Below are 23,143 nucleotides of genomic sequence, written 5' to 3'. Positions count from 1 at the left end.
TTGTTCCTTAAACGCCCTTGAGGTAGTCGTCATCGGACTGCGAGCCAACAACAAAAGGGAGTTAAAATAAACATGCTATTGGAGACGAAAGCTGTTTGCTTTGCATTAATATATTTATATTACTCTGTTTGTATATGGAAGCTTCTTTCTCTTTCTTTTTTTTTTGGGGGGGGGGGGGGGCGTTTAACAACGGCACCCGTCGCTTACGCATTGAATTATACTATAGATGTAATGGGCACCGCTCCGCCTCTCACTTGGTCTTATAGAGGCTATCGAAGTGCTATGCACAGTAAACCGCGTTCGCATTCTCGGCCTCCATATTCAACAGGACGGCGGAGGCGCATCCACCATCCAACGTCTCAAGCAAACCACCTTCCAAATCATGCGAATGGTCAGCCGTATCACCACCAAACAATACGGACTGAAAGAAGACGACGTAATACAGCTCGTTCAGGCCCTGATAATCAGCCGCATTGCCTACGCTGCCCTGTACTTGGCTTTACTCCCAAGGAGCTAGATCAATTAGACGTACTTCTTCGGAAAGCCTACAAGCAAGCCCTCGGCCTACCACCGGGAACAGCGACACTGAAGCTTGAAGCCCTAGGAGTCCATAATGCTATAAGAGAAATTATAAACGCCCACCTCACAAGCCAACGAGAACGACTAGCCCTCACATCAACAGGAAAAACAGTCCTAGCGTGCCTAGGCTACCCCACACACGGCAAAGGCCACGAACAAGCAATCCATCGGGCCCCCAACTTCCGGGAGCACATCAAGGTAGCTCCTATCCCCAGATGCATGCACCCGAAACATCATGCCGATCGTCGCCAAGCTCACGCAAAAACTCTACAGACAAGATATGGCAGTCTCCCCACCACACTATACACAGATGCCGCGCAGTACCCCCCAAAAGAAGCCATGACGGCCAGCGTTGTCGACTATAACCTACAAGAGGTGGTCTCGATGACGGTCCGCATTGCCAGCGCCCTTGTAGCGGAGGAGACAGCCATCGCCTTGGCCATCACCTCTAGTCTGACCAACGAGTACGTCACAATTATTACTGACTCCCAGGCAGCTTGCCGTAGATAAAGGAGAGGCAGAATATCTTCAATCGCCCACCGACTCCTCAAACAAGCCTCCCAATTCCCGGACATAGTGTGTTGAAATAGTGTAAAATCCAGGCCACGAGTCCCTCCGTGGAAATCAGCGTGCGCACGCTGTAGCCCGAGCTCATGCCTCCCGGGCGCCACAAGAAAGGGATACGGCCGCATCCATGGAGCCTGTACCTTTACAATACAACGCCATACTACAACACCACAGATTGAACAGACGACAATACCCACCTCCACACAATTAAGACCCTCTCACGTGAAGACGCCGTAACGTGGTGACAATCACAAGCCAATACAAACCCCCATTTAAGCAGACTACACGTAATACACCCTGTATTATATTCATACAAATGTCCCCTTTGTAATGATTACGCCTCCCTATATCACACCACATGGGCGTGCCCCAACGTGAAAGCGGCCCCGCAAATACCCAACCCCACACCCGAGCAGTGGGAGGCCGTGCTGACTAGTTCGGACCCTCGTAACCAGCAGCAACTGGGGCGGCGGGCCCGGGAAACAGCAAGAGCCGCAGGAGCCCTGGACTAAAGGAGCCTCCCGCACAAGCAGAAAGAAACCTGCTTGTCCTTTATTTTTTTTAAATAAATGTTTCTGCTCCTCCTCCTCCTCCTCCTTATGCAACCTCTTCTTTCACGCCGATCGCACTCACTCAATGCTGCCTTTCTGAGCCGTGCGCAGGCAGCATAGCAGCATAGCATATCGTTAGTCTTTCCCTCTCATCTGCGGGTGTAGAATTTCTGCGAAGCATAGTGCAACTTTGATGACGCGCTGCCTTTTGACTTGGTCAAACTAAGCGTTGTACTGGCCGCCTATATATGGTGAACCATTTGCTAATCGTCGGGCGTTGTGGAGACATGAGTAACTAGACTTCGACAGGCTCTGAAGGATTTCTCCGAAATACAGCGTGTATCGAAGTTGATTAGATATTTACGATAACCGACGTTTCGTAGATTTTGAACCAAAGCACCACACGCCTCGCGCAGTATATGTACTTTTTTTCCAGCGGCCACTGAGACGTGCACCTCTGAAACACTTAAGGCATATTCGGCTGGTCGTTTCAGAGTGCTTGGCCGCTCTACGAAAGTTTTGAAGAACAGCTTTAAAACTGTTTTACGATAATACGTGGGTCTAGCAGTAATAATCTGGCTTAATCATTACGCTTGCATCCTGTATATGCTTAATGGTTGTCCTACACGATTTTTTAGCGCTGCCTATGCATTCAGAAGTGACTACACGTTCGTAAAATACCCCATTGCATTCAGCGCTTTATGAACGCAATGAAAGCACGTGCATCTCACGAAATTTATCTGCAGTAAAAGAAGGCGCCCATTCAATTTAAATATTAGTACAATAAAACTCAACTTAACATTTAAAACAAAGTAGGTTCGCTCGTCCACAGCATATCTTGTCTCGCTGCAGCGTGCACCGTCAATAAATACAGAACCACTTTCGCCACATGCTCATTCCTCGGTTAATGATTCTTTTTTTTTTAGATATCATCATGTCTTTTGAGAAGCGTGTGCAGCTGGGGCACTCGACATGTATACAGCCTATTGCAAAAATCTTAAGACCAGCCGGCCGCTGCTGGCGACGACCGGTTTGTCTTTATTATTTTTTTTACATGGTGCTGCGCTATAGTTCTCAGCAAAACTAAGTAAGCGCTTGCGTACTAAGTGTCGCATTTGGCATGATTTCTTCTTTTTTTTTTCGCCGCCATGTTTAATATTTACAGAACCAATGGGTGTGCGGAGACAGCTGGAAGATGTACGCCGTCCACACAGCATACTTCACTGGGTCCATAGTCTCCTATTTATTGTCTGGATTCCTTGCCGACAGGTGAGATATCTGCGCGCCCAAACAGGTTGCTTAAATAGATTGCCTGTGTAACGTTTCGATGATGTCCAAGAGGTTTAAAACTTTCTTTGGAACTTTTCGAACAGATCAATTTTATGACTATGCGATGTTTTCTTCTTTCCATATTTTACTGATTCCAGAATAGGCAGGAAGAAGACAGTAATCCTAGTCATGCTCATCGGAGCCACCGGAAACTTGCTGGGGACATTCTTTCCCACTTTCACAACTTTCCCGATTTGGAGGTTTCTGACGTCTATGGGATCTGACACTGTATGCACCACCATTTATGTCATCGGTAAGACGATCATGTGGTTGTTTGAAGAGTCGGCAGAGGGGAGTAATTTTTATAATGAGGCTAAGACGCCGCCATAACTGCGAAATACGTTGTGGACGTTTTTGCAGAGAAGAATTAATCCCCAAGAGAAAGGCGCTGTACTTTGTGCTGAGTAACCAGCTGATTTACCCGTATGGCTACAGTTGTGTAACTTGTCGTTTCGACATCAGTGAGAAATTGCGACGCGATAGGAAGATGGACAGAATGAAATTGTCCCCTGGCGGTTTTCATTAGCATTGCCATATTGAGCTTTTCTGCTTGGTCACTTGTACAACCGTTTGCTCTCCTTGGTGTTGCTGAATCCACAGACAAGGTATCCCACTGTCTCCGAACACCGGCTTATTACGGCGCAAAGCGGCCTAGATAAATGTGTCGAGGCGTAAGAACATATATTTACACTTTCCACTGATTTAATGAATGCCTGTCATGCCCGCTGCGTGCAACTTTCACCTGGAACGAATGCTATGACATGACTATATAGATAAGATGATTATTTGCAAGGTGCAATGTGCAGCGCTAAAAAAAGAAATGAAACACCAACAGCAACGAACGCCTTTTACGAGCAACTATTCTAAACGTGAGCTTATGTTTTGGAGTCTTTAGGCTGCTTTTATAAATGGAGGACAACTTGGAAACGAAACGACGTATTAGAGGAGTTTCTGAGTTGTTCGCGTTTCGATTATTAAGTGCTGTACTTGCCGAGGAACTACAAAACTAGTTTATCTAACATTAACACATGTGTTTCCTTATTTTAGTTCTTTATCTTGATGAGCAACCATAGGGATGAGAGAAACTGCGTGTACGAAAGAGATCGCAAAGCCATCGTCACAACATATCGGTTCGGGAAACTTCCTTGCTGCATCCTTTTTTTTTCTGTCTTTATACCATGCTATGCCCTGCTACAGCCCTGGAGTACACGGTGAAGGAGCGGCGGACACTCGTCGCCTTCCTGTGGGCTATCAACTGGTCCGTGCTGGCCACTGCGCTGCCTTGGTACACTTATCTCATTCAGAGCTGGAGGGGCCTCCTTATCACCAACACCGCTGTCGACGCTGTCCTGCTTCTGTCCCTCTGGTGGGTGCCATTCGGACGGATTTTATTGGCCGTAAAGAGGCTGTTACACTTTGCGTGATCGAGTGTACAGCTAACTGATACACAGCATGGCACGCCGTTCAGTAAACATGTTATTCACGCCGGCCGCTGAGAATGCAAAGGCACCTTCTGGATCCCCTTGCCCCCGCTAGGTAATCTTGGAGGCTTTGCAAGTCTGACTTAGAATTTCGGGCTTTATGCCGCACATTCGCAGGACGAATGTCAACCGGAAGATTTGTCAGTGTCGTGGCGACCTAACAGGCCGGAGACTGTACTCACAGAAAGCTAGCTCTAGCGTTGAAGTTGCTCGTAAGAAAAAAAAAAAATGTCCTGGCTCTCCCGTAATCCGGAGTAGGTGTGAGCATGAAATGCTTGAAGCCAGCGAGGCAGATTTGTCGGGGTTGATAATATAGCCACAATCTTAAAATGGGCGTAGCGCATGTTCGCAACGGCGCACACCACCACACCCCACCGCATCACAGCGCACCACGCTATACTGGGCACTGGTCCATGTGGACGCAGTAGTTCCCTGTCACAGACAGAACCTCACTGCGAATCTCGTCTCGGTCAAACAGCCATTCGCGCCGCTCCGGACGCTGCCGACGCGCCGGAGGCGCTGCAGAACTCACGGGCCGCTGGCGTTGAAAATAGCATTCAGTGCCCAAAGATGATCCTCAAGTGTATAGTGCCCTGTATCTGCCTTTTGAACGTCACTATTGGAAATGATAAATAAAACTTCAGCGTGCTAGTTGTTACAGATTGAATGATATTGTAAATAAACATTAGAATAAACGCGGAAGTAATATTTTTGTAACTTGTTTGGGAAGTAACTAGCGCATTAGCGTATGCAATGCGGTCTTGTCTGGTTACCAGGATGATGTTATTTATTCATTTTGTTTATTTATTTATACATACTGCAACCTTGAGAGGGTTATCGCAGGAGTAGGGTGCAGCATTAAGGGTGCCACAACACAGCAAAAGGGGGTACACAAGTCAAGGGTACGAGGCACACAGCAAAGCACTAGCGAACAAAATATGAGAAAGAAAAAAAATGGTCTCAATACATACATATATGTGAAATACGATACACAAAGAACGGTACTGCAAGCTAATTTGTTTATATTAGACAGAAGACCATTCACTCTAAAAAAGATACTTGGCCCATGGCCAACTGCGGGCCTTCAAAGAAGAGCGCTTCTTGCTCTAAAAAAGTTTTGAGAGGACACCAACACTTTGGGAAAATATTAAGTATTGGATGATCCGAATACGCTAAATGAGTTACATAAACGTTGTTCGTGGTTCATAGTTGGGTTATGTGGTTATCGCAACTTTTACGCAATATGTATAATTCTGTCCTGTACTTGGAGTGTATTACAAGTGTTGTGTGTTTTGGCTGTTCAAAACATCGGACTTTATATATCCGTACGTGGACTGAACTAATGCACAGTACTTTGCGACTCATGTACTGTTGGACTGTATATCTTTCATTCATCCGTTGTTCTACTGAGTGTTATGTCTAGTGTCGCTATTCTCCCTTATTGCGCAAATTTGTTTCCTCTGCCAAGTGATAAGGAGTAGCCGGTGCCACCACATAAAGGCGCCAACCTCTCCTAACATTCACGTCAATAAAAAAAAAACATGATATATAATACATGGTCCTAGGAATCATAAGCGTGAACCAGTGATTGCCTTAACAAAGTTATGAGGTGTCAGTTTTCGTATGTTAGGGGGAAGTTGGTTCCATATTTCAATGGATCGGGGAAAAAACAACTACATTTGAATTTGTCAGTGCGGGCATACAGGAGTGCTATATTTAGAGGGTAAAAATTCCGTGTGTTACACGCTTTGGCAAACTTAGCATAGCCTAGCATACATAGGAAACTGTAAAACAGTTTAATACTTTCTACATTATGCCGCTCTACTAGCAAAGAGAGGTTTAAGCAGGAAAGGTTGGAAGAGGGGAGAAGTCCTTGTCGTAACGCCGGTGTATAAATCTAATAGCTTTATTTTTCGGATGGCTTCGAGTTTTTTAATGTCGTATTTCAGGTATGGACTCCAAATTCCTAGGTCAAGTTCGTGGCAGATGTCATGAGCAAATTCAGGTGCTTGCGTAGTGGTGCTGAGGCCAGTGCGAAATCCATGCTGGAAGACTGTCAAAATATTGTTGGCTTCAAGAAACTCAATAATATGTTTGTAGACGACATGTTCCAAAAGTTTACTGCATCTACAGGCTAAGGAAATCAGTCTGTAGTTGGATAGGTGTTGTTTACGACCAGACTTGTGCAAAGGAATAACTTTCGCAACTTTCCATGCTGATGGAATGGTACTTGTTTGCAAGGATTTATTAAATATCACTGCAAGAAACCTGCTAGACCAGAGGGCATAACGTATGAGAAAGGAATTGTGAATGTTATTGTGAATGAATTGTGAATTGTGAAAATTACTGATAGTCTGGTCGTCAGCGTGTGTAAAGCCATAAGAAAAGTGCGAAGAACAAATTTAGCTATCTCGTTTTGTTGTCGCAACTTGCCCGGATTTTCTCGTTTGAATGCCCGGATAACGGCTTTGGCATTTGGCTCAAGGTCGTTTGAAGGTCGCCGACAACGGGGGCTAAAATCATTTCATGCTTAAAAAAATGAAGTCAATCGTGACGTTAGATATATCATTAGCGGAAGCGGCTATAAACAACGACAAAAAAAAAGAAATTAGGAAAAGAACACTGTGAATTCGGCACCGTGGACCCATAGGAGTCATGAGGTTTTGATTTTGGTAGTGATCAGTCATGTTGAGCGAAGGACACTCCCTGCAGACCGAAACATATCCGGGCAAACGCAGATTGCAATTTTGTGTTTCCGCGAATCCGGTCCTTCTCCACTTTTATATTGCTCACAAAGTGGCAGAAATTTTGCCTTGTCTCAGCCTATCGTGCTTCCCGTTCGTCGACCAACGTACAGGGTAACAACGTAGATGCTACACGATGATTCTGCGGTTACCCCCTTTTCCTTACGACTGATATACTTTGTAGCATCTTTTTTTTTTGCGATGCACGTGCCAAAATTGGGTAGCTTCAAATTTTGAGTTCTCTTTCGTAGGATTTCCCGAAAAGGGCTAATTGTCATCCTGAAAGGGCCTAGAGTTTCCTCAATAGGGCTCAGGGCCAACTCGGATTTCCCTGTTTAAATACACGTAAAGCACAGCAATGCGTTTATGAAAAAAAATCCCTTCATCAGTTTAATCATACTGTTGCATTTGAAAAAGATAGTTAAAATTCTAGTGTCTCAAGGAGCAACTTCAACCACATTAGCGATGAGTAAAATTCACCCCCTGGCCCTGGCTTTGCCGAACCTGCGCGAAGCTCGAGCCTTGACTTTTGCTTCGTGCAACCTGGTCTGCACATGCCACCGGTGGCGACTTTAGGAAGGAGAATTTCAATGTAGGACCTGGAACGTACTACAAAAAAAGAATTCTAAATTGTGGTAAGTTTCAAGAAAACTGAAGCACGAAGTTTACAAATCCGTAATTCTGCACCAAAACAGACATATCAGTTTTGTAATCAGCATCTGTTAGAGTATCAGAAGCGGATAAATTTGATATATTTATTTACCGCCTACGCGAAATCGCTACGACGATTATGAAGCTTCTCTCGTACTCTCAAATTCGTGCTAAACTTCAGAGCGGTATAAAAAGAAATGCATCAATTTCGACTGCTTTATACTTGTTAGGTGCATGTACAACATTTTGAAATCGTTTCTTACTGCTCAGTTACAGAGTTGTCAACTTGATACTTGGGAATTCTTCTTTTTTCTCACTTTGCAATTTCCAGCAACTTGTAAAAAAAACGGTGCCAGCCTAAATACGAAATCTACTTCCCACATTCACTAGATTTTATCGCCTTTCTTTAACGCCACAAACCTCATCAAAATCAATGCAGTAGTCGCATTCTATTTGGAAACTATTTTTCGCAAACTATTTTTCGCAAACTATTTTTCCCTTCCTATGTATTTAGAATAGGAGCCATTGGACTAAGGCTTCCTCTTTTCCTGTAAAGCTTCCTCTTCAACTTATTCAGTGTTTCTCTTTAGTGGCTAAGGATTCCTGTAACATGGTTGTAGCCCTTAAAACTCAACACGCCGAACCCCAGCACTCTGAACCCCGACAACATTGCAGACACTGGCACAAGAGCAAACTCAAATCCACTCACTTATTTTTACTTGTTTGAGAACCATCTTGAAATAACGTGCAACGGGACGGCACAACAAAAAGGTTGACGAACACAGGCGCAAACTAACAACTGATTTTATTGGAGCCAAACCCACAGGTATGTATACCTACAAGCTACGGAGACGCGCCGTTCCAAGGAGAAATGGAATTCGTTCTCATGTCAAAAATGTCAACTAGCCTAGCATTCAACACTTTGAAAACTGACTTGTTTGCTTTCTTTATTACTGACAGTATCTGCATGACAGTAAGCACGAGTACATTCAAGGATTATTTAGTCACCTTCCACGTGTCTCACTCGCTTGCACACTTTCCTTGCCTTTGTGCTTGCACCAACAAAACAGGTGGCTTCCAGAGTCTTCTGGATGGCTGCTCTCCGTTGGCAAGAAGAAGAAGGCCCTCCAGACGTTTCAGAAAATTGCCAAATTCAACGGGAAGGAAGTCAGCGAGGAGCGCCTCAACGAACTATTACAGGTACAAGCTTCTTTTCAGAGTATTTTGTGGTGTTATACGTACGTCAGTGATTAAAGGCCGCACTCAATTCGAAAGCAATTTGCTGCTCCTACGACAACAGTGAATCGCCCCCCTCCCCCCAGCCTCTTCGGAAGGGTAATTGAAACAACAATTGAAGGACAACTGAAAGAACATTTTACACACGTTTAATTTACTGAATATTCGATTTCTTTTAAAAAGTCAACAGACTATAACGATTTCTCCGGCTCTCACTCATCTACTACGACAGCAGCAATATATGCTCTTGCCGTTGACGCCACGATCTACTGAACCACTTCTTAGCGACACGCACATCCAATTGTCATTCTCCGATACAGTATTGCCGGCTGTAGACACCAAAACGCATGCATAGACGTCGAAACCGACACCCCCGTGTATGGTACACGGGGGTGTCGTTTTGGGCGTTTCGTTATTCCATGAAGTTTTCTTGAATTAGCGTGACTAACAATGAGTGAAGGTCAGAAGAAGAAACAAGATACAGGGGATCGCCTTCATGTCTACTGCTTTTTCGTTTGTGTCTTGTTTCCTTCCCTTTTTCTCAGTAGAGCTAAGATCTGTACGGTTCACCTGGGGTTCTTTAACGTTTACCTAAATCTAAGTACTTTTTTTTTTCATTTCGCCCCCATCGAAATGCCGCGTTCAAGCCCGGGACCTCAATCTTTGCAGTGCAACGTGATAGCTACTAAGGTATACCGTGGTGGGTGCCATATGGTAAGGGTGAAGTTGACAACTACGGGGAATGACTTGACTTCGATCAGTGCTTGAGGACAACGGCGTAATGCAAAGAACGAACGGACGCGCGCAGCGAGCCTTGTTTCGCATTTATAGCTGCTGTCGCAGTGAAATGGTCGGCGGATTTCTAAGGTAGCTGTGAAGCGGCGAACACTAGTTTTAATTTCGGTGGTACAATGTGTGTGTCACCAGCTATTAAAATTCCTTGCAAAGTGAGACAGTGTATGTGTTACGCTTGCTCATGACGACGCTGTTCGAAGGTACCGGCTTCAAATGATCTCCGACCCGTTTCCTAATTAAGTGTTAAGCTCACGAGATCTACTGTTGGCGGAATCGCCTAATTTCTGCCGTCTATTACTAAAGGAATAGTGTGACAAAATGCTTGTTTCTCTGCTTATATTCTTTGATGAGCAGACATGCGTCCAATAACCCCTGAATGAAAGTGAAGATTATCTCAACGTCACAAATAACTAATAATAGAATTGCGAATTCTCACTAGTCATTGCTTTAATTCAAAACGAGTGGCATTCGGTCTATAGCTAGCCAAGCGGCGTTGCGCTGCGCTCAGTGCTCCTTTAAAATGTCGCGAAGTTTGATTTAAAATTAACACAGTATTTGTCTGACTGACAGTGACTAACATTATAGCCCTCGCTCAACGATATGTGTTCAACTCGGATCGTTCGTGTGTGTCATCAGGGCTAAAAACTATAAAGATGTGAGAACGCGGCTTACTTCGCAGCCAAAACAAGGCAGCTACGTCCTTGCGTTGCATGGGATCGCCTCTGCGAGGCAGACTCGCTGCAACGCGGTATATAAACGGTACGTTATAAACGGTATAAACGGTATAAACGGTATAAATGGTACGAAACTTCCTGCACACTCGCATATGCAGGAATTTAGTTCACAACTGAAGTTCCATATGTGTCAGTTCACCTCATGATAATCTAACGGATACAGAGGTGGCCTATATCTAGTTGTGTCTCTGTCTGACCTGTGCTTCATAACATTGTTATGGTGTAGCTTTTTGCGTATTCGCTGCACCTTCTTTTCTTTCTTTCTCATAACTGCATCTTCAAATATTTGTTTTCTGTTTGATAAACACGTAGCTGAAAGAAACTATGGGAGATAAGGTATCCTCCTTACCGGATAGATAATTCAAGGCAATTCTGTTTTCCTGCATGATACATGGTCATAAACGCATGCTTGTGCGATAAAGAGAGCCTTCCTCGCTGCGTTCGCGCAGGCGTCATGACTATCGCGGTGCACATTGATGACACTTTTATGTTGACTGCAAAGATTCAGAGAAGTTACGACGTCGCTGGCATATTTATTCCCTCAGGACCCAGCGTCCAAAGATCCCCAGGGCAACGACGAAAAACAGAAGACCGGATTCTGGACGACAACGGTCGCAGTGGTCAAGTACCCCAGGCTACGCAAGATAGTCATTCTGTCGTATCTTGGTTGGTAAGTGCGTTACTCTACTGTGTCATATTCGTGTTATCTTTACGGTTGAGTTTATGGATGCAGTTCGACTGCATCCGCTGCACACACTTAGTTTTAGAAACAAATTTACATTCTAAAGATATCCTTGCGTTTTATTCACCAGTAACCTCCCACTCGGACGCCACAGCACTTAGTGAGGTTTGCTGACGATGCCGCGCTACTATTCCCTGGGCACAACCTACTGTGTATGAACTGCAGAACTTAGCTAAAATTGATCCTGCTAAAGCGCCACACTGGTTTTCGGGAAAGAGAACAGCGCTAGAGAGAGATAAACGGGGTGGGAAAGGCAGGGAGGTTAACCGGATGAGATTCTGGTTCGCTACCCTGCACTGGGGGAAGAGGAAAAGGAAATACAGAAATAACAGAGGAGAAAAAGAGCAAATTAACGGAAAAAATGTAGGGAAGGTCGTGAACGTCTATGCGAATTACAGTCTCTCCAATAGGCTACTCGAAAGCAAAAATTTCAAGCACGCCTTCACTGATTTGTGGTGTGATGGCTGTATAGGTCGTCGTTCCACGGCTGTCTGCTCCGAAAACAGCAGGTCGTCAAAACGCGCCAGCGCGGTTGCGAGTGACTGCCTGTGTGCTCTGTATCGGGGACAATGACAAAGAACAACGTATAATATCTGGAAAAAAAGTATATCGTACTTTCCGGCTCAGTCGGATTCTAAGCAGCTCCATTTCCCTATCCATCCAATCCAGTCGACCAGCTTGGCGCACATATATATTTTGGTGTTGCGCTGAACTCTGCTCGACATTAGAAATTAGGTAGCGCGTGCTACGCCCTCTTGAAAGCCAGAAGCCAATTGCTTATTAGTAGGCTTAAAGTTGAATGTCATTTTTTTTTTCTTTTACAGTCGCATGACTTATGGAATGTACATGTCCAGGAACTTTGGACATTGCCCGTTCGGCAACCTGTCGAACTTCACCGCAATACACCAGCCTAACTCAACGGCAAGAATCTTTAAAAGCTTACATTTCAAAAGATCGGCCGCGTTTGAACAAGTTGCAAAAAGCAACGTCGAGAAGGTGCTTCTTTTTATTAGCATACGCATTTGCGGCATTTAGTCGCAGCACTAAGCGCCGACTAAGTGCCGAAAATGCTTATGTTTTTTAGAAAGAAGTGCCCTGTCCACGTTATTAGCAAAAGCTTGTTGAAACAAGGCCGATCTCCTGAAATATAACTTTTCAAACTGCTGCCCATTGAGTTACACTGGTTTGTTATGGTGAAGTTCAGCAGATTATCAAAGGGAAGATGTCCAAATTTTCTCGCTATGACATGGGGATTTAGAGGCACAGCTTCTTTGAGTCCAGTCATGGCTCACAGATAAGAGTCCACCGCATCATTACGCACTCTAAACAGCATGAAAGAGCGGATACCTCTTTACGAATGTTAAACATCACGTCTTTTCTTCCATGCGCGCTACATTGAGATTTCCTGCGCAGTGAACAAATAAACCAAAAGAATTTTACCTTCCCTTCATCCTACATTATTCAGCCAACTCGACAGAATCGGCATTAGTATAACCTACGGTTAAATTTTCCGGGAATTTCGAAGTATTACAAGAATTCACGAGAAAAAATATTCGGGAACTAAACTATAAAGCACCTTACTTTACGATATGAAAATAGACTTGGGGTTTATTATTGACATTAAAGAAACTTCTCTCTCGGCCAAATATGTGTGTCTTCATAGTATCTAGTGCTTATTTATCTTTATATATCTGTGTTGCATCCATATGATTTAGTTTATTCTTACTCATCTAGCACTTTTTTCGTGTATGTGCTGTCGAATATGCATATCATAAGAAGCCAACAAACACTGACACCAAGGACTTGGTGTTAATGTTTGCTGACTTCTTATGATATGCTTAATAAAAATCGGGCTCCGCGATTAACCCCCTTTCTTCTTGTCTTTGAGTATGCGTGGCAGATGACCTCGCTTTTTAATGCATGTATACATTGCTGTACCCACATACAGCTCGTATTACTTTGCCTGAAATTCATCCATGGGCCCATGCCTAGCCTAAGGTTGCCTGCTCTAAAGTGAACGAAGTCGGGAGGAGAGAGAGAAGGAGGGGGGGGGCAAGTGGGGGAGCGGCTATGCAAGTGGGGAATGCTCATATGCTAGAAGAAAATTAGATTACAAAAAAAAACTATGCCTGACATAAAGTAGCTTTTATTACACAGATTCATTATGATGATAATGATGATCAAATGTAAGGCCAAAGTCAGCGCCGCACAATCGAAATCTCCAAAATCACAAGCACCACCCCGGCCGCCATTTATAGGCAGAAAAACGTCAAAAGTGAAAAGCATTGTGCAGAAGATGCGGTGATAGAAGCCACGTTAATCTAGATTTCATACAAAACGCTAGACTGCAGAGTCATGTGAACTTGTGTCGTCTGGTCCTGCTTTCTGAGGATATGGTGTTTTTATACCGCTGCTTCAAGACAAACCTGTCCTCTGCTGTGTGCAGACACCCAGCACTTATGTGAAGACGACTGAAAAGAGGAAATAGCAAATTTTCGCAATTAGAGTGTTATCTGGTGTCTTCAAATTTTCGCCATACATATTTACTGGCGTCTTCCGACAGTTCTCTGCACTGTTGCTGTCACAACGATAACAGAGGAAGTTCCAGTAGAGATCGTAAACGGTTTCATGTAGATGGCAGCAGTATCCCAAAGCTAGCTACAGATGCCTGTCTGGTGTCTCCGAGTTCCGTGTTTGAGGTAAGTTTCCTTTCGTGCCACATACATTCGATGATCTCGTTCACGCAGCTTTATCGTGTGCCTGTGCTACAACTCGAACGCTCTCGGCCTGGGCCGACTGGGGCTCAACCTGTACGCCATCTATTCGATCGCCATCGCCTTCGAGATGCCCGTCAACATCCTGTGCATCACGGCGCTGGATATTCTGGGCCGGCGTTGGCCCAACGCCGGGTTCATGCTGCTCGGAGGAGCCGTGTGCCTGCTCATGGCCATCGTGCGAACTGGTACGACTATACCAGGCGGCTTTTCTTTGGCTGCGCCAACTTCTTTGCTTAATTGGCTGTGGCAGATAGCGCAATTGAACTATATTACACGATGAGGTAGCCATTACTTCTACGAGAAATTAAAATGCGCAATTGAATATTTAATGCAATTACACCATTTAACGTTTTTGATTAGTTACTTTAACGCAGATATTTCAATCTACGAATTATAGCCGGTGAGTTCGCAAGGCGTATCCACTTGCTCAGGGCCACACTAGTTTTGGGATATTAAATTTTAATGTGCTGGAAGAAATGCATTGGCGTTCCAGTTGCTTTTGCGCTTAAGTGCATAAAATATCGTTGTCATAAAAAAGCAAGTGGAACATTGCATTTTTATCGTAAGTTTAACGGCGTATATCTGGAAACCGGTGCCTTCCTCCGAATTGGTTCCAAGTCAATATACCTTGCAAACTCACTAGGTACAATTCGTATATTCAAATATGTGCCGTAAGGTAACTTATTAAAACGTCAAATATAGTAATTATGTTAATTACTCAATTAGGCATCTTAACTTCTCGTGATGGCCGCCTCAACGGACAATTTAGCTCCACAGTTAAAACCGTGCTATCTGCTACAAGCAATTGTAAAAAAATTTGGTGCAGATAAAGAAAACACCCTATAGGCACGCTTGCTTCAGACAGATGGAGAATAAACATAACAGGTCCATATTACACTCGCAGGGGCTTCGTCGCATAGAAGGCTTATGCATAATACGTAGATTGTGACAATATTCTATGCTGCAATCATCCTTCCTTTCCCATGCGCTTTCCAGTTTTTACTGGTTATTCTAGTGACTAACAATAGTTTCAGTTTTATCTATTTTCTCTTTAAACATACAAAGCTGTAGGTGCAGTCTTAAGCCTTTGTAGAGTTAACTTCGCTGTTAGGGGCACAACATCTCTCAGAGTAGTCGAGCACGTATTTACGTTTTTACAAACACATCAAGTCATTAGGTTTATTTCTCACATGGACGACACTGTTGTGACTCTCCTCTTCGGTGGGATTCTGATTGCGTGACATGCAATTTGAAAACCTTTGTTGGTGTATTTTATATTCAGGTTGGAGATGAACTGGGAGTGGCGCTTTTCCTACGTCTTCGATTCGCGCCGCGAAATCCTTGTGTACCTTGCTCTCTGGTGGTTTAGTAAGGCAGCGTCATCTCCTCGATTCTTTGCCACATTCGGTATCTGCGTCTGCTTCTCGGGACGCTGAAGCTTGGCTCAGTCTTGTGCGACAAAGCGCATGAAAACCTAATGCCAGCATAAAGTTGAAAGAGAACTAGCAGCGCCATTGGGCAGCGGGTGGCTATAAAAGCAAGACGGATCTCCCATTAATCGGGGCGTCAATTTGGACGTCACTTCAGACATGTGTCTAACTGACTAGTCAAGGTTGGCTAGCAATGGGTCAGCAATTAAGGCTACGCCTTTTGGTATACGAGTCTTGTACGTTTATAGCACCAAATATCCTTGATGTATGGCGTAAACATTCTATTTTACATAGTCACACATGGAAAACACGGTGAAGGCGGGATATGGAAATTCAAAACGATGAGCAAAACGAGAACGAAGTGAAAGCTGAAGCGAACGTTTCTACAAGAGGGCTTTGTCTTTTATGCGAAGCATATTACGAGAGCTCAACCCAGCTCCTCAGGCGCGGCGGTGTCGCCTTGAATACCACGTGACACCGTGACGTCACGACAGAGGAGAAGTGGCTTTGGCTCAACTCTTGCAAGATGGGCTGGGTGGGAATCGAACCAGGGTCTCCGGAGTGTGAGACGGAGACGCTACCACTGAGCCACGAGTACGATGCTTCAAAGCGGTACAAAAGCGCCTCTAGTGAATGCGGTGTTGCCTTAGAAACGAGCTGTTTCTAACAGGCGTGCGTCGCTTGCTCAGGCGCACATTTCGTTGCCGCGCCGAACGCTGCGTTGCTCGACGCTCACCGCGTCCAAAGCGGGGCGTCCAAGGCGAAGCAGAGTAACGCATGAGTTTTCTTCGTCTAGCCGAACCAAATATAGCCAGGCAACAGCAGTTCACCAGGCTAAACAGTGGTTCAACAACTAAAATAAAGGCTAGTATGCTTCGCATCCTGGGCTTAACCTTACCTAAGCCACAGCCATTTTTTTTTCAAGACCGAAAAGATAAATGCGCTTGTCGAAACGTTGGCTTCCGCTTGTACCTTGTTCTCGTTTTGCTCATAGTCACGCATGAACTTACGAATTACGGCTGTGTGTGATTTTGTAGACGTTTGCACCGCGGAATCTTCGCATTTGTTCTGACTATGGACTGTGCCCTCAAGGAAGGAAGGAAGGAAGGGAGGAAAATGTGGAGAAGGAAAGGCAGGGAGATTAACCAGTTTAGCTCAACCGGTTTGCTATCCTACACATGGGAGCGCAAAGTAAACACAATGGGTAATAGAAGCAACAGCAACGTTTATTGGCTTACACTCTTGAACTTTGGGGCACACATTTCAAACGCGCGAAGGTCCTAACGTTGCCCTCCTCCTCTCTGTGTGACAGAGAACCAGACCTGGACGTTGGTGATGGGCGTCATCTCGATGATGTCTTTCGCTGGAGGCTACAACATCACGTTCCAAACATCCTCGGAGCTGTATCCCACCGTGATCCGCGGTCGCATTCTCTTCCTTCAGCGCCTCGTGGGCGACATCGGCAGCCTCCTTGGGGCGCAAGTCGCGTCCTTGGTAAGCGTTCTGTGCTTCCCTTTGTGGCATACAGACTTACGCCTGCCTGCGTTATACAGCACGTTACCGCGGTTCAAACCAATATTTGCCTTTAAAATTTCAGGCCTGCCGCAAACAAGATGCCATTCCGTTCAGGCGTGTCCCAACCTAACCTTCGTTATAAACATTACGCCCACTGGGACATAGCAGAAAGGGACAGCGAAAGCTAATGTAAACAACATTCAGGACATTTTGGCAGTTGCAGGTGGCTCACTATATTCAACGAAAGATGATTGTGGCAGAATACTTGGCTAGTCGTGAAATTGCAACACAAATGATTGTCCCGTCAAGGGGAAGTCCAGAACCATGGCTCTATATAGTCATGATTCTTTCACGCAAAATCACGAGACTCTCAGATACTAGCATCTGTGAGTCCTGGGATATGTGGGCCCGTTGTAAGCGTAACGTGAAATATAGAGACAGTCGGATGTACAGCGTCACAGTCTCACATTTACCACAACTTAGGGGAATACGGTGTGCACACTCCAGATTAGCAAAATAGCTCAAATTGTGTCACTCCCGTGTCCACTGCAGACCGAGTACGACAAGTACCTGCCCATGATGGTGATGGGTGTGTTGAGCCTGGTCGCCGGCGTGCTGCTCTTCTGCCTACCCGAGACCCTCAACCAGGCGCTGCCTCAGAGCATCGAAGACAGCGAGAACTTCGCCCTGGGGCAGTCGTTCTGCTTCTGTCCGCTCGTGTCCGCGCGAAGGAACCGCCGCAGGGCACGACAGACAGAAGCAAATGGGATGGTGCGATACGATTCTTCGCTTCCTTCCACAACTAATAAACAGACAAACGAGCAAAGCAAGCAGCAAGCAAAAAAATAAGTTAACGAACAACTAAACAAGCATCGCTGTTGTCTTTCGCAACTTTAGCCTGTTGCTATTTGTTTAACTTATCGACGCGTTCGGAGAGCATTCATCGAAGGCAACATAGTATACCCTGTCCGTGGCCTTGGTTTTTAAAGATGGTAGGGGAAAGGCAAATGGTTCTGCACTAAAGATTAACAAAACACGGCTGACGGATTATTGCTATGTATGTAGAAGACACACAGTAGGAAAGGAAAAATATTCTTTAGTTCGATAATGTGCTTTTATGATTTGGTGGTTTAACACGAAGCACTGATATGCAGAGGCCGAGAACAGTCTCAGAAGAAGGAAATAAAGAGTTGATTGCACCACACACCGGCCCTTTTAAAATTGGTTGCCTATCTAATACATGCAAATCCATCCATGCAGACAACATTTACGAGTCAGACTACACTGCAGGCCACATTCCTTATCTTTGCTCAAAAGGTCGCTCAGCTACATTCTTATTTTCTACGCAGCAATAGGTAAACGTTGGCGGCGTATGGTTTACGCCCCCCTGTCAAAGGGTTAGACCTTACCTCTGCAGCATGTCTGACGACTTTGTCACATTATTGAATATGTGAGACAAAAAGAAAAGGAGAAAAAAGGATGTGCTGATCAACCATATTGGTGCAGGAACTTACAACGAACTTGTATCACGGCAGCTTTATCGTGCTTGTATTATCCCGCCCTTATGATTCTTGTTCGTATACTTCGCACGACGGAGCACAGATGGCGCTCGTAACATTAAAACGAGTGAAGCAGCTGGAACTGAGGCCAAGAAGCTCGGTGTCTTGCGACTACCCTTTGAGCAAGAAATTGATGACACCGAACGTCAGCTTCTAATTCACAACGATCGAACCCTAATGTTCCTACTAAAGAACACACAATTCTATGCTCAATGAGCGGCTTTGCGCTCTTTAACGTGGTCGTTACGCTGAGAGACCATATGACTGTTGGCGATCGTCAAGCGCGCCGTCTTAATGATACCGGTGCTTGTTCGCGAGATATGGGGTGGTGCGCCCGCAATTTGCGAAAAATAAAAAAAAAAACAGCGTGCACGACTATCATCTTGTGATGGGCCGACACGTCACACATAACGAGCTCTGGTTGCCTGAAATCACGAACGTGCCATTTCTTATCTAACAGAAAGAATGAAAGAAAAAAAAGAGAGAGAAAGAAACAATGAACATGTTCTCTTGATAGTGGCGCAGATAGAGTGGGTTTCGGTTGCGTCGGAACCTGCAGGACGATGCGTGTCAGTAAACCAAGTCTGCACCGCGGTATTCTCACATGCTTCATCGACTTTCCTGTGAAAATACGTCCCATGCATTGAGCTCTCGGTGGTGCAACGTCGTGGACTGTAGGAAATTAACGAACCGTGACTTAGCAATGATATTTGCTACATCGTAAAAACGCAATACGATGTATACTAATGACCCTCGCAATGATCATTAAGTCATGTGCGTTGCCTCACATTGCTTCTTTTTTTTTTATTTGTCTCTTCCTCCAGGAGGCGAAATCCTCACCCAACAACAGCGTTGTGCAAGCACGCTTGTGAAGTTCTCTAAGCAAAGAAGCCGTCGGGGCCAGCAGGCATGAAACAGGCGCCAAGCAATAGCCAGAACACGTGCCCGGGTACCGAGTCTTCACCGCTCGACGACGTCTGGGTGTGCTTTAATTTAGGACAAGTGCCAACTGACCAAAGATGACCGCTAAGAATGACTGAAGGAATCCTGGAATTAGGTTCTTTCTCTTTCCAGATGTTTCCGCGGGAGGTAGTCTTTTCTTTTTTTTTTCATTTTTTGATTGGCGGAAATTGCAAGCCCTCACTGACTTCGGCAGCGCTGCTTGTGTGGCAGAATCCCGGATTGGGTAAAACGGAACACATTCGGATCACAAGTGCAGAGTCGAGAAAAAATTGATAAGAAATCCGCGCCGTCGCCACACGTATGTCTAGCCGAGCATGGCTGGCATTGCGAATCCTGCCACGGGCTGACCTTGCTTGAATGATAAAGGTCACTGTGAAAATAGAAGATGCAAAGCCGCCGACACCAAGAAGCGGTTATACATCGCTCAGAGGTTCTTCAGAACTATTCTGCCAAACACGAATCCGCTCACACGTGTAACAACTGGTGTGCTTTCTCAAGGAGCCGTTGTTTACGACGGAAAGAATGAGCACACGTGTGAAATGCAAGGGGACCAGACACGCTGCGAGCACGTCACATCAGGGACTCATCAGGCTGCGAGTGAAAACACCTTGACAAGGCCACACGTTTGTCTCTCTTCCTCATCGCTGTTCGGCTGATCGTTGGTTGGCAGCGTCTGATGACGCGCATCGTCATTTCGTACGACTCAGCAGAAACGTCACGAAGCTGCTGCGACTCGCATGTCTTCGGCACCGTGCTGAATCGTACAGCTCTCAGCCTCAGCCTTCTGAAAGGCTACAAGTGGCAGCCCCAGCCGAACAAAAGAACGTGGTGCCAAATGTTTTGTGACTAAAAGCAAACCCGCACCTTTGAAACAATGGGCTCGTTTCTTCTTATATCCATTGGTGCAGTGTGAAAGAAAGAAAAATGGCTGTGGTCACGCCAACGTTCCTAACGTGCAATCTATCTTTGGAGGTGCTATACTTAGAAATCGCGCTCAAAAAAGCGCAAGAGTCTTTTCTCTTTCTTTTTTTCTTTTTCTTTAAGCCAAAGAGTGCAGAACGAGCAGCAGATGGGGTACTTAGCATGTGTTGGAAATGTTTATGTCTCGGGAATCTTCAAGAAGCGTTAAGTGGTGAATCCGGCTTGGAAGACATTTATTCTTTCTTGTGTGAATTTGACTTTTTCCTGACATCTTGTTCTGGTTTCTTGATATTGTTCGCGTATCCGCTGATGAATTTTATTGCATAAAATGCCTTTTTAATGACTGTTTGGTGAATATTGTGTTATGTTGTGCTACTCATGGATCATTCCAGTGCCGGATGAGCTGTCTGACACCCTAATGTTGAAGCCTGAAAGCTTTTTTTTTTACTTTTTGAGAGACTGAGAAGAGAGTTGATCTTGTGAAAGCCGTTTTCCTTATCATTATCCTCACATTCTGCCCTAGCGAACTTCTAGGTTCAGCTAACCGCTGCACAAGCTGTACGACCGTGACCACAGGATCGCGGAGTGCAATATTATCGACATAACTAGAGCTAGATGAGTGGGACGGATATGCGAACCACGGCGCCTTTAGGGCATTTCGGATGCCATTGCCATCGTAAATTGCCGTCGCCAAACTCCACAGCTGCGTAACTTGACAAAATGCTGTTTCTCCCTATCCGAAAAAGAAAGAAAAAGATAATAAATACAACAAAAATAATTTCATTTGCTTAATTAGGACATATTCCTGGATCGCCAAACGAAAAAAAAAGAATATGAAAGAAAGCAAAGTTGCGAAAGCTTCGGGATTTTCGCAGAAGGCACAACAGCAACTTTCAGTAGTGGATGAAGAGCATCTCCCGGCGGTAATGTGATTAAAGAAACTAATGAATAAAATAATCGTGCATCAAGAGAGAAATACAGCCAGGACTGTTCACACTGTAATTTTCGATTAAGGTAACTGCTAAGGTTTATTTTAGATCCGATAGTACAATTATCCCTCCCAAGCTTTACTGAGTTTCCTTCCATTTATGCTTTCTTTCTTTCTTTCTTTCTTTCTTTCTTTCTTTCTTTCTTTCTTTCTTTCTTTCTTTCTTTCTTTCTTTAAACGGCGGACATTCTGCGAACACATCCAGGGGGAGAAGCCTTCGATGGTGATCTGCCGGAAAGGGCGCCCATGATTGGTCAGCGCTAGGGATAGGGTTGACTTCATGACACGTGCTTTGGCAACCAGTGAAAGGAAAGCGATAAACGCTGTTAATCGCTTAAACAGTGTTAAGAAATGAGAGAGTGAGAAATAAGACGCCCACTCAAGCAAAGAACGACGAGAAGAAGGTGACGCTGGTGGGGAACGGCATACGATGGACCGGAAATATTCAGGCAGCCTGCTAGAGCCAGAAAGAGAGAGAGAGAAGCTAATTTCCTTTCTCTAATTGCGAATTCATGTATTGGCTAAACGCCTGGCTACCATGTTTATTTCTATTTCAAACACCTTGATCACGTGGGGCCGTAAACGCAGAAGGTTACTCGCATTACTCTTGCGGATCCAGAGAAATCTGGGGCACGAAGTGCGCGTAGTCTTCGCCTGGCGCCCTCTCTTGGAGGCGGTCCTCTCAACGCTGCGTAACTCAATGTATATCGTAGTTAAAGAAAATCACATCCCTTGAAGAACCGTACTTAATTATCAATTAGAATTTAATTGACATATGAAAAAGGCCCTTCGGCAATTATCTTCGGCAAGTTTCATCTGCATGGTTATTACTGCATAGGTGCCTCTCTTATTTCCTGGGAAGTTTGATTGCATCGATGGGTCACCATTCAAGTAAGCAAACGGCCCCGGAGCCTAGGGTATTAAAATCCAAATCTAAATGACAGTTATGGTTCTTGGTGAGATAGATTTCTCTGAACTGCGATGCCGATTCTGTTAGGCAGCACCGAGCAGACGACAACCAAAAGGGGGCGCCGGACATTCCGCGCACCTACGCGCGCCTGATGTGCAGCGGTTCTGGCCATGCCTGGAGTCAATTTAGCTGAACAAATGGCCAAACTCCGCGTTTTTTACTATGGACGCTTAAAGGGGCACTAAAGCAGAACAATAAATCAGTTTAGACTAATAAAGCATTGTTTGAGAACTCTGCAGGCCGTCATTTCAATATAATAGCTTGATTATTAGATGAGAAAATGAACGTCGAATCATCAGTATTTGAATTTGCACCGAAACCACGACCCCGGCACGTCACTGTGACGTCAGTGATTCCAAAGTATGTTTTCGCATTTGGGTCGCGTTGGCTGAGTGAAGGTTCCCGAAACTTGACATGTTTAATATTCGGTTCCTTTAGAACACAATGTAGTGAGTCTGTAACGCGATATAATTAAATAGGCCCTAGAAGGTGCCATCAAAATCCATGACGTCGCAGCGACCAGGTGCGGGAACTTGAAGGAGGCGTCGCCACCCATCTTTCGTTCTTGTGCCTTTTCTGGCTTGCCAAGCGTCTTATCATGGTAAGAGTGG

General features: G+C 45.0%; 1 protein-coding gene across 1 annotated transcript in view; it reads left to right on the top strand.

Moving 5' to 3' along the window:
- LOC135914254 (organic anion transporter 3-like) overlaps positions 1–20,929 on the top strand; it is a 43,373-nt gene extending 22,444 nt beyond the window's left edge. The window contains exons 4-12 of the mRNA XM_065447037.2: positions 2,863–2,966; positions 3,125–3,279; positions 4,224–4,392; positions 8,973–9,102; positions 11,213–11,337; positions 14,157–14,371; positions 16,929–17,110; positions 17,684–17,902; positions 19,515–20,929. Of these exons, the coding sequence (XP_065303109.2) occupies positions 2,863–2,966; positions 3,125–3,279; positions 4,224–4,392; positions 8,973–9,102; positions 11,213–11,337; positions 14,157–14,371; positions 16,929–17,110; positions 17,684–17,902; positions 19,515–19,562 (1,347 nt within the window). The 3' untranslated portion in view covers positions 19,563–20,929. The remainder of the gene's footprint in view (positions 1–2,862; positions 2,967–3,124; positions 3,280–4,223; positions 4,393–8,972; positions 9,103–11,212; positions 11,338–14,156; positions 14,372–16,928; positions 17,111–17,683; positions 17,903–19,514) is intronic.
- Positions 20,930–23,143: the final 2,214 nt, after the last annotated feature.

Source organism: Dermacentor albipictus, chromosome 1 (assembly GCF_038994185.2).
Source record: "Dermacentor albipictus isolate Rhodes 1998 colony chromosome 1, USDA_Dalb.pri_finalv2, whole genome shotgun sequence".
Classification (NCBI taxonomy): domain Eukaryota; kingdom Metazoa; phylum Arthropoda; class Arachnida; order Ixodida; family Ixodidae; genus Dermacentor; species Dermacentor albipictus.
The sequence above is the reverse complement of the archived record's forward strand: the minus strand, read 5'-3'. Positions and strand labels throughout refer to the sequence as shown.